We start from the raw sequence: 12,363 nt of genomic DNA on the forward strand, positions 1-12,363 counted from the left end.
GTGGTGACACTGCTCGTGTTAGTACGCCGGGTTGCATTGCGTGCGGTCTCCAGCTGTTGCCGCGCTGCCTGGGCATGCTGCCGTTCCAGCTGCAGCTGCATCTGCAGTTGTTGTAACTGAGAGGCGGAAGGGCCGGAAGAATTAAGCTGTCCTCCTGCAGAACGTCTCACTCCTGATAACTGAGATAAAAGCTCTGCCAATGGAAATGAAGGTGATATTTAATGTCTCCTTAAAATAGTGTGGAAAACAAAACGCTAAAGATCACTCTCTCAGTGGAACATGGAAATGACTGTCAATAGGCAGGTATCCATGGCAACATAAAGTTTCAGCTTAGAGCTCAATACCTTTTATTTTTGTTTATTTTCTAAAGTAGTCTCTATACCCCACGTGGGGCTTGAACTCACAGCCCTGAGATCAAGGGTTGCATGCTCTACCGAATGAGCGAGCCGGGCGCCCCGCAGTATCTGTCAGAATGCCTCCCAGAGGTAGGAGCTATTGTGTATGGGGAATGCAAATACAACTAGCCCACATACAACTATTTCTGTCTTAAGTAAAACATAACGGATTGTTGCTTAATGGACTAATTTAGTTACATTTTCTCTCAGTGTTCAGTAAATTAAAGTGATCATCTGTCGGTGCAATTACAATATAAGTCCTCTCAACACAACCTCCCTGAAAGCAGGGATCGAGTCTACCATTTATGATACTCCCAACCCTTAGAACAGTGCCTGACACATGGTTGGCCTCTAACATTCATGCAATGATTGAATGATGGTCAGAACTGTATCCAAGAGGCCTGGATCATTTCTATCCATGACCCCTTGCACCACTCGCCTCTGCCTTCTCGTTTCCGAGTACCAGCGTACCACTGCAGTGAATAGCGCTGGCAATGCTCAGTGAGGCCGACTGGCTCCTGACTGTACTAGCCTCGTTCATGGCCTGCCACAATCCAGACTCTTGTGTCAATAAGGCTGTACTCATCAAGGGCAATGTGGACCTCTGCCCCTGAGTTCTCATTCTAAATCAGGTGCAGGAATTGCCTTGTTGCGCGTGGGCGCATGTGTGTGTGTTTGTGTGTGTTCTGGAAGGGGAGGTTCTCCCTGGCTTACATGGGATCGACGACTGCCGCACAGACATTCCCTGGCTGGCAAATGCTCTCCATCATTACAACTCATTAACAGGCTACATCTCTGTTTTTTCTTGCTCACTGTTGTTTTATCCCAAGGGTTCTTACATCTTTCTTTCACAGAGTCCATCACTAAAATAAACTGATTTTCACTGACAGAGAAAACTGAATGGACAGAATTTCTCACTTTTGAATTTTGCTTCTAAATATTAACTTTTAGAGCCCACTACCAAAAACAGCAGGTGAATATTCCCTTTGGATGAAGAAGTATTTTTTAGAATTCCCAAAGCTCAGTTTACAGGGCTTATTGCACGTGCAAATGCCCACAGCACATTCAGAATTCAGATTTTCTATCTGTACATTTTTCAGAACACTTTATGAGTAAAACTGTCCCTCGCTGCCATTAGATTTACATCCACCAGTGTTTCAGGGTGTCCGGCAAGGTGCGTCACAATTTCCAGATACATATTCTACCACGTGCGCCCACTTCAGTGTTTGTATAGGCTTGCCAGGGTCTTACTGCCTGTTTGTCCTTGCTGTGTCTTATAGTCTCATGCTACCGTGATTTCTGACCTTGTATTTTGACTCCCAACCACTCTGCTCTGCTGCTGGCTTCCCAGGTTGGCCATGTATTAGACCCGATGGACTTGGCTATGAACTACATGTTCAAATGTTGTTTTTTTAAATAAGATTTTTCTAAGCTACTAACACGTACTTTTCAGTATGTTCCCTAAGAATATAGTTCTCAATCAAGGCCAAGAACAGAGAAACTCCTACTTTACTTTCTCCTATGAGAGGAGCTTAATTCTTTTTTTTTTTTTTAAGATTTTATTTATTTATTTGACAGACAGAGATCACAAGTAGGCAGAGAGGCAGGCAGAGAGAGAGGAGGAAGCAGGCTCCCTGTGGAGCAGAGAGCCCGACGCGGGGCTCGATCCCAGGACCCTGAGATCATGACTAGAGCCGAAGGCAGCGGCTTAATCCACTGAGCCACCCAGGTGCCCCGAGCTTAATTCTTTAGTTGTGTCAATTAGTGTTATCTGTGTGCTTGTGGAGGTTGAACCATGGGATTCTGGTGGTCTTTCAACTCTGAAATCTTTTATCACTTTCTTGGGTTTCAACAGAGGCCACAAACAGAACCATTTCTTATTATCTTCTGCTCTACGTACTTAAGGAAATGCCAGAATATTATGAACTACTTTACACTGTCTACTTTTACAGTATTTTATAATTCTAACATTTATGGGCGCCTGGGTGACTCAGTTGTTAGGCATTTGCTTTGGCTCAGGTCATGATCCCAGGGTCCTGGGATTGAGCCCCGCATCGGGCTCCCTGCTTAGTGGGAAGCCTGCTTTTCCCTCTCCCATTCACCCTGCCTGTATTCCCTCTCTCGCTGTATCTCTTTCTGTCAAATACATAAATAAAATCTTAAAAAAAAAAAGGGGGAATTTTGCAAAGGAATACAGGAGCATAATAAGAAATTAAAAACACAAATTCCAGGGGCGCCTGGGTGGCTCAGTGGGTTAAGCAACTGCCTTCAGCTCAGGTCATGATCCCAGGGTCCTGGGATTGAGCCCCTCATCGTGCTCCCTGCCCAGTGGGGAGCCCGCTTCCCCCTCTCCCTCTGCTGCTCTGCCTGCTTATGTCTCTCGCTCTGTCAAATAAATAAATAAAATCTAAAAAAAAAAAAAACAAAAAAAAAACCACAACCCACAAATTCCAACAAAAACTTTTAAAGTGAGACCCCTCCCATAAAGGCCGTTTCCTTTATGAACATGCAACTAACTTACCAGCTATAGGATCCATGGCTTCCCTATTGCTTGGAGAATATGAACTCTGAGAAGAAGAAAGTCCACCAGTAGAACTGCTAGTAAAGTGCATGTTTGATCTACGAGCACGAGGACCTCCTAATCCCCGGCCAGGGTGAAACATTCTACGTACATGTCGAACACCACTCGATTCATCATAACTCCGAAGTTAAGAAAAGAACCCAAATGTTTCACAGAAAGAAAAAAAAATCACTTGAGCCTTTGCTAGATAGATATGCAGATTTCCTAAATTGTAAACATTTAAAAACAGCACATTTAATTTAGAATGCAGATGTCACAACCATATCTATGAGGGCTATTAACTCTAAAAAAAAGACTCTCAAATAGAAAGCTATGAGTGTGGATATATTCTGTGTGTGTGTATGTTTTCGAAGGGGGAAAAGGTTTTCCAGGCAAGAAGAAATTTCTTCCTAGGCTCCAGCTACAATAACCAGATGGGGAAAAAGACACCCAGGTGAGGCGTCTCCTTACCCTGACCTCAGTACTGAATTTCATATATGTTCATATGGAAGTAACCAGAATTAAGAGGCGTTAATTTTAATACCTGAGGAGAGCAGTTATCATCTATAATGAGAAAGGAACAGCAGGAATAATTTAAAATTCAGGAGTAAAAGACTCCTTTTGGTTACTAGTTTTAATCTGTCCTCCACTGCTGCAAAACAGAAAACTAGAGTTGATTTTCTTGCAGAAGTGGACACAGAGAGAGTAATACCACAGTTCTCAACAAGTCCCACTGCCAGCAGCCTCCCGCCCCCAAGTCTTCTGCAGCTGACTCAAACTAAAGAACGTCCCGAAGAGCACATGGCCGCCCAAACTCATGAAGACAATCTTGTTTCCACGCTGGCAGACGTGTGGGAAAAGACAGCTCTCATTGTAAGACTTTTCTTTCAAAGCAGCACACAGAACATCTGTATCGTGCAGAGTAACGTTCTGCTGGCTTCCCAGTCTTCAGCTGATGATTGTGGAGTCACCGAGGGACAGGCTGAGCAGCTCCAGGAAGCCCTCAGGGGCCACGGGAATGTGCACCATGGCTCGGGTTCTACAAAAGCGATGTTATGATCACTGTATTCTGTCCTTTAAAAGCATCAGGGTGTAAAAAGCACACTTTAGGAAGAGTTCCATCAGAACGGTTGAAAAGAAAAAAGCTCTGGTGCTTATGAGGCTTGAAGAGAAGCTGCGCCTTCACGACAAATAAAGTCACCCCACAGCAGCACTTGAAGTACCTGAAAAATCAGTATATTTCCAGGATAACTGCAATGTCAACATTCTGTTTTCCAGAACCTCATGGTAATACTCATTAGGAATCTAAAATGTAACATATGCCTTCTCTTATTCTTATATCTTGCATAATTTAATCTCTTGATAACCACAAATTCTTGTAAAAATTGCACAAAAATGAATGTAGGTGATGTGAGACATTCAACTGAATGGAAACCAATTTCACTAGAAGCTCCTGAAATTGCTGAAAAAGCTCAGGATAAAAAAAAAAGTTCAGGATAACAGCTTATTTGCCTAGCTTCTTCATGAAGATAGAGTGAATCAAGCATAACCCTCCGGGTATTGTTATAAGATTCTTTTATATAAAATGTGAAGTGAAGTGACTCAAAGACTTAAGTATTCTTGGCCCATCTGGATTTTCTTATTCTCTTAAAACAACAACAACAACAAACCACACGCTTTCTTCATTATGCTTTTAGTGTCCTCAGCACTTAGGAGAGAGGAAAAGTGGTTTTCTCTGTTCAGTAAGTACTAGCCCGTTGATTGGCTCAGGTCTGGCTGACATTCTAATTTCTTAGGCTGGTTCCATGTCTTAATCTTTCCATTAGTTTTCTCGTCTTCCCCTAACTCTAAGAGACCATATTTCCAATTAGAAAATTAGGAACTATAAGGACAGGATGGGAGCTGTGGAATGAGAAAACCATTAAACCAATTTCTTACTCAATAGGACTAAGGTTCAATTATGATTGCTGTGAGGCAATCAAAGGAATCAGAATGAAGTCCGGCAAAGAGAAAAGTTGTGATTAGCTTTTGAACTGTTTCAAACTGCAATGAATACTAAAACCTTTACATGAAAACAGATCCCTAAGTTAACAGATAATAATCATAGAAAAATAATTCAGAACTTGAAACAAGAAGCACAGAATGTACAATCTTAATTACTCTGGTAGGCCATTCATCTCTTGGATTACAGGGAACATCACCAGCAACGGCTGAGATAGATGTGCAAAGGGGAAGCAGGAAGGAAAGTGGGAAAGGACTTTGGAGCTTATGGAAAGGACCTTATGCTGTCCTACTTGGAAACTGGGTGGGGAATGGCGGTCTCTGGAGAAGGGGTTTCCAAAAGGGAAAGCAGCCCCAACATGCACCCCTGCCCATCATACCGCCGATAACAGGATAAGGCAACAGAGGACATGGAGGGGAAGCAAATAAATTCTCTTTATATTTACTTAGATTCTAATTTGGCTTAGCATTTTCCTCTTTTGTATGAAAACACCCTGCTGAAACTTAAACCCAGTTAAATGGTCTTAAAAAAAATCTGCCTGTAATGAAATAAAGATGATGAGCAACTTTCAGTCAATAAGCACTGCTCAAGTGCCAGTCACAGCACACAACAAGACAAGTAAACTGCATCTCAACACTGAGTCACTTTTAGGAAAGGTCAAATTAACATAATTCAGAGGTTACTTTTTCTCTTCAGGGATATTGTCCTTAAAAATAACCCAAACAACAAACATTACAAACAACTGTATCCCTTCTTGCCTCTTAAAAGGATATTAAGTCTCTAGGGGCTCTGTGTTCAAGCGTAAGATGAGCTGCAAAGTCGTCCGTGACATGATTGGGATCGCCTCCAGGTAATGCTGCACATATTGGACAAATCTGAAATAAAAGACAAGAAAGCAGATTTAATAGATGAATATTGATCAGACATCTTTCTGGATAAATATTTTACTAAATCTGAGTTTCAACCAGGCACAAACACAGTAGAGATCGTGAACTCATCAGAAGCACGCTGGTCCTTCAACTCAAACAGACCACCTGTCAGGGTCAGACATAACAGTTCTCAACAAACAGCTCAAACATGAGCTCTGGCAAAGCCTTCTAACAGCCTGGCCAATGCATTTGCATGGTCTAGTAAAATAGTGTCCATAAAAAATTTTAAGATGTTCAAAAAAAAATTAAGATGTGCTATTTAGTAGCACACATTCTCATCTGACTAAGTCTGATCTTGAATGGTAAAGACTGAGACATAAGTGTCCCCAAAGTAAGCTAGACTGGAGGACCAATCTCCAAACGTGACAGCAAAGCTCTTATTAAAACACAACTACACAAACTCAAATATCAAGACAATATTTACTGCTAACAAGCAAATGCGCTCTATACATTCATGAACAGAACTTCCAAGGGAAAATGGGGGTGTAACAAAAGGCCAAGGATTGGAAGACCAACTTCCCGTGAGCCTTGAAGCACAGGACAGGACAAAGGAGGGATGAAATGGTGTGTACAAAGGCAGAGCTCAGGGGAGACTTCACAGGTTGGGAATACTGTTTTTGAAACAGGAGCTTCAAGGGAAGTGGTGAAATAAGGAGAAGAGGGGAAGGACTGAAAGAATGAGGCACTTTCAGAGGAAATGCCCTTTCTCTTCTAGAAATCCAAGTGGGCAGATGATGTTCTAAGAGTGGCAGCCAAGCCTTGGGTTATGAAGAACTTTAGAGAACAGAGCCAAGAAGAAAGGTCTGAATCAAAGGAGCACAACCAAAGGAAGCCCCAGGAAATGTAGAGTTTTTTAGGCTTGTGTCTCTCTGGGGACGAAAGAGCTGAGGATGGGATGTAATTCATCTTGCCAGTACATGTGTTCTGTACCTCAATTCTTTCCCCTGGAGTAAAATTCAGGCACTTACTTGACCTTGCTGCCTGCTCATGGCAGACGGAAGACGAGAGTAGCGCTGGAGATGAGGAGGCATGGGCAAGGTGAGAACTGAAGGCCCACCCTGGGATATGGAAGGGAAAACTGACGGCCAGAGCCTAAGCCAACACAAATCCCCGTCCTCTCTGGACCAGAAAGCAGGTGTCCCGGAGAGTCTGACTCTGGTTTGATCCCAGTTCCTCTTATGCCCAGTCAGCTGTCCTGATTCCATCTGCCTCAGGAGTCTGAGACATATCCTCAAGAAAACCTAAAGATGCTCATGAGAAATAACATTTAGGTTTAGGCAGACAGTGCGAAAGAAGTAGTGGGGGCGGGGGTGTCACACAGGAAGGTGCCTGTGGGGGAAATGAAGAAAGAAGTAGATGGACATGTGTGTGCCTTTCTTAGAAGATGCCAGAAAGGTGGTCAGACATTCTTTCCTCTGTCAGAGAGAAAAGCAACTGTAATTGTTCATAAGTTTACTACTTCCCAACTCTATTTCCTAGGAATTTAGGTTTTATCCTGTGCTGTGACATTGCAAGGCAGTGTCTGGTACACTTATTTTTTGTGTGTTTCTGTCTCGCCTGGTTGGATAGTCAATAGTTTTTGAGAAATGCAAGACAGTGTGATTTGTTTCTTGTTCGGGAACTGTGACCACACTTACTTATAACAAAAAGACCAACAGGTTTGGAGAAGCAGAAACCATCACCAGTTATTTAAAAATCAAACAAATAAGCCAGTTTAGATATTTTTGCAACACTTAACAGGTACTGGACTATATACAGTTTTATTACAACCCCACAGAATGCAACTGTCAGATCTTTATCCGAAGAAAGTAATAACCATTAAGAGGAAAAGCCACATTCCTTCTAAGATATTTCCTTTAGGTTGACCTTTGGATAAAATCTACGTACAACTTCACCTGCACAAAGATAGCCATATAAGTTTCAGTACGTTGAAGATACACACAAATGTTCTTAGATGAGAAAAGTCTCTTTGAGGATTTGCATTCCTGGAAGGAAGACGGGATGGGAAAGTACAGATACCAAGCATACTAAGAATGCCCTTAACAGGATTGATAGTCTCCTATGAACTAGAAAAGCACCTTTGCGATTAGGATGTGGAATATTGTTTAGTTTTGTGTGTGTGTGTCTTCACTTCCACATGGTGATACCTAATACCTCTGTAAGACAGGAAAATTCCACAAAAAGGATAAGCTTTATCTTAAACTCTGAAACTCCTTATCTTAAGCTCTAAAATTAGGAGTTCATCAACATTAATATTTATCGTACTTCTACTGCCACATGATACAGTAACATCTATTACTTGAACAAGAAAATTCCATGAGTTTACACATGAGTTTAACATTTGACAACTTGCCAACATTCAGGCACACTGAATTGGCATAACTCAGTACTTCCTGAAATTGGCTGAGTATATAAATTCATCTGGAGCATTTGTTAAAAATACAGTTCCCTAGGCCCATGCCTGAAAACTGATTCTAAGAGATTTGAAAATCTATGTTTTTGACAAGGGTTCCAATTATAATTAAATCAATTTGGCAAACAGAGATCAAATGTACAATGGTACTGAAAAGTAAGAAATGTTTACCCTGTGGAACAAAACACGATATGCTGCTTTACTTACTATCACCTTGCTCAGATTTTTTAAAGATTTTATTTATTTGACAGAGAGATAGCACAAGTAAGCAGAGCAGCACGCAGAGGGAGAGAGAGACGCAAGATCTCTACTGAGCAGGGAGCCCAATGCGGGACTTGATCCTGGGACTCCAGGATCATGACCTGAGCCGAAGACAACTGCTTAACCAACTGAGCCACCCAGGTGCCCCACCTTCCTCAAATTTTTAATCACAAATATCCTTGCTATTTATTTGCAGTCTTGTCTTTGCTATTGTTCGAGTCTTCGTCTTCTGCTTCATCTCACTACTGAAGCTCACCATCAGTCCTGCTTTTTATGTGCAGCCCTCTGGAAGCTTCCATCAATGTACTGAGATGAAATCCCATGCCAAAAACATAATGGAGTTTCCAATTTTCCACGTGGCCCCAGTGCATGATTGCCAGCAAGCAACCAGTCAGCGTGGGGAGAGAGAAACTTAGGCAGGCTCTGCACTGAGGGCAGTGCCTGACGTCGGGGCTCCGTCTCACAGCCCCAAGATCAAGACCTGAGATGAAACCAGGAGTCAGATGCTTAATTGACTGAGCCATCCAGGCGCCCTGGCCAGGGTGGATTCTTAATACCGGTGGTCACCAACGTCCAGCCCACAGCTTTGGAAGCCATTATTTCATACACACCAGCTCAGTACTACATTTATAGAACATTTTTTTCCTGTGACAGGTTATATCTATATAAAAAAAAAAATCTAAAATCAGCATGCTTGGTTTTTGTTTTTAAACAGAAACTCCACACATTCTTCCCCATACAATCACCAACTAGTCTGAAGCAAGTGCACATTCCCTGCAGCCTCTTTCTTGAGCTCATACACTCATGTGGAGGGCTTCTCTCTCTGGCTGCTGTGCAGCGCTTCAAAAACAATGGATGTGGTAAGTGCTTCTCCCTTTTCCTTTTTTGGGGGGATAGGTCTCGTAACAAGTTTCTTGCCCGCTCCGTTCACTGCTACAGAAAAATGCATTTAAGGGCACCCAGGTGGCTCAGCTGCTGATCAGCTGCCTTTGGCTCAGATCATGATCCTGGAGTCCCAGGATCAAGTCCTGCATTGGGCTCCCTGCTCCATGGGGAGCCTGCTTCTCTCCCTAACCATCCCCTCTCTTAGGCTTTCTCTCTCTCTGAAATAAATAAAATCCTAAAAAAAAAAAAAAGAAAGAAAAAAGAAAAATACATTTAAAAAACCGACCTCTCTGCCCCACATACTACATGGCTTCATCTGAAGCTAGACTGCAGCACCACGGCGAGATGGGTCTTGCACCAAAATCATTCAGCAGATGCTGGGGAAGAGCCAGACCGGTTCTCCACGGTGAGGCTGACCCACCTGGAAGCATCATCCTCCCAGACCACTTGAAACTGCCCTTGAACTCAGATTCTGGGATACGACACTTCTTGTTAACAGCAAACACTTTATTTCTTTTATCTGACTAATTTTAGCTCCATGAGAAACACTTTCTTTTGAGTATTTGTTCAAGAGCTGTGACTTCAGGGGGCACCTGGGCTGTTCATTTGGTTAAGCAGCTGCCTTTGGCTCAGGTGATAATCCCAGGGTCCCAGGATGGAGCCCCGATTCGATTCGGGCTCTCTGCTCAGTGGGGAGCCTGCTTTTTCCTCTGCCTGCCACTCCCCCTGCTTATACTCCTCTGTCAAATAAATAAATAAACAAACTTTAAAAAAAAAAAAGGCGGTAGTTTCCCTTTATCGTCTTCTATCGTTACTTTCTGGTAACAGCGAATGTTTGATGCATCATTTCTTTGGCAACTGTGATCTTATTATGGTAGCACGGCTTCTTTGTCATTTCTTTTTGGGCCCTTTTTTGGATTCATTTTCATCCACACAATCATCCTGAATAGGCTCATCCTGTCTCAAAAGAACTACAGAATCACTCATATTCTACCATCCTTCCACTCCGAAATAACAGTCCACGTGTATGGCATGATGATGGAGAAAGTAATGTTATTCCTCTGTACAAATGCCAAACCTTCCCTTGACTGTCCACCAACTCAAGTGGACAAATGTTCTGGTTTTAACGGTTCTCTATTATTTGGCCTCACTCAGCTGATTCCATTTTATTTCCCACTATTTTCCACAACATTCAATGCCTTACCATCCCTTCTACTTCCTACATTTCTTTCACAATGCCACATCTTAGTTCGTGTTGTCTCTTCCCTCTGAATAATGCTTTTCTTTCCCATTCTGTCCACTTTTTGAAATCATATCCATTTTTCAAAGCCTATGTAAGTCACAAAGCCCTCTGACTTATTCTGTGTTATTCTCCAGTTTTGTCAAATAAGCTAGTTTGGTCTTAAGATGTGCCATAAAGGGGTGTCTGGGTGACTCAGTAGGTTAAGACTCTGCCTTCAGCTCAGGCATGAATCTCAGGGTCCTGGGATCGAGCCCCGCATCGGGCTCTCTGCTCAGGCTTCCCGCCCCCACCCCCTGCTCTCTCTGCCTGCCTCTCTGCCTACTTGTGATCTCTCCCTCTATGTCAAATAAATAAATAACATCTTAAAAAAAAAAAAAAAGATGTGCCATAAAGTTTTGTGTGGGGTGAGGCCCTATTTTAAGGTTGTATGGTAACAGCCATTGTGCCTTACTCCAAGAATTTAGGGACTTCAGGAAGCGATATTTCACACTTTACAAATTAAATGTACTGCTTTCGGTTAATACTTAGAGAGACATATTCAGAGTCATGAACATTAATCTTGAGAAAGATTACTTTCTCAATGGCAGTAAAGTGGCAGCAAAGATCTCCCTTTCTAAGCTGTCCTTAGTAACTGACCCAGGAATGATTTAAAACAGACTTTCTTCTCACATTATCCTTCTGAAGGCAAAGAAGTGGGGTAAATGTTGTGTTCCCGTCACTCTCTTTTCATTTTAACAACTCAGTTAATTTCTCTCAGGCACCCACACCTTTTCTCACATAACACCCTTCTACAGCCCCCATTCTCCTGTTTTCTTTGCTTTTTGTCCAGTCATCACTTGAACTTTCCTTCTCCTTTCCCCCATTCCTTGTTTTTTTCCTCTACTACAGTTCTGGGTCAAGGTGTGAAATTAATCATGGTTGAAAAGATGAAAGGTACTACTCTTGTATCTGATGAGTTAGGGGTTCTGGAGCAAAATTAAGATGTAGTGCAGTTTGGGTGCTCAGTCAGTTAAGCGTCTGACTCTTGATTTCGGCTCACATCATGATCTCAGGGTCATGAGACTGAGCCTTGCATTGAGCTCCCTGCCGAGTCCACTTGAGATTCTCTCTCTCCTGTCCCTCTGGCCCTCCACCCACTTGTGCTCTCTAAATAAAATAAATAAGTAAATAAGATCCTAAAAGAAAAAAAAAAAAGACGTAGTGAAGAATCATGCCACAGCTCTACTACCTTCATAAAAGCTGTTTATTTTTTCATCCTTATGCAAGTTTGCCCCCCTGCCCCCCCACCACACACACATTGTAAGCACAAGGAAGATAAAAACACAATTTTATTATTATTTTTTTAAGATTTTATTTACTTATTGGACAGAGAGAGATCACAAGTAGTCAGAGAGGCAGGCAGAGAGAGAAGGAGAAGCAGGCTCCCCTCTGAGCAGAGAGCCCGATGCGGGGCTCAATCCCAGTACCCTGAGATCATGCCCTGAGCCAAAGGCAGAGGCTTAACCTACTGAGCCACCCAGGCACCCCAAAACACAATTTTAAGTCAAAGAATTTCCCTCTGTTGTTTAATACCATACTCACTGTCTAACATAAGGTTACACAGGCTTTCCCTAAGCTAGCTTTGAAATCAAATTCACCACATGCTGTGTTCTACCAACCTATGTGCTCACTGTGC

At 42.5% G+C, this 12,363-nt stretch overlaps 1 protein-coding gene across 1 annotated transcript in view; it reads right to left on the bottom strand.

The window, feature by feature from the left end:
• KCMF1 (potassium channel modulatory factor 1) overlaps positions 1-12,363 on the bottom strand; it is an 81,107-nt gene that overhangs the window by 5,105 nt on the left and 63,639 nt on the right. Inside the window, exons 4-6 of the mRNA XM_045979399.1 lie at positions 5,731-5,832; positions 2,917-3,091; positions 1-193 (exon numbers count right to left, since the gene is read on the bottom strand). The exon at positions 1-193 is cut by the window's left edge and continues 90 nt beyond it. Of these exons, the coding sequence (XP_045835355.1) occupies positions 1-193; positions 2,917-3,091; positions 5,731-5,832 (470 nt within the window). The remainder of the gene's footprint in view (positions 194-2,916; positions 3,092-5,730; positions 5,833-12,363) is intronic.

The sequence above is a fragment of the Meles meles genome, chromosome 15 (assembly GCF_922984935.1).
Source record: "Meles meles chromosome 15, mMelMel3.1 paternal haplotype, whole genome shotgun sequence".
Lineage (NCBI taxonomy): Eukaryota > Metazoa > Chordata > Mammalia > Carnivora > Mustelidae > Meles > Meles meles.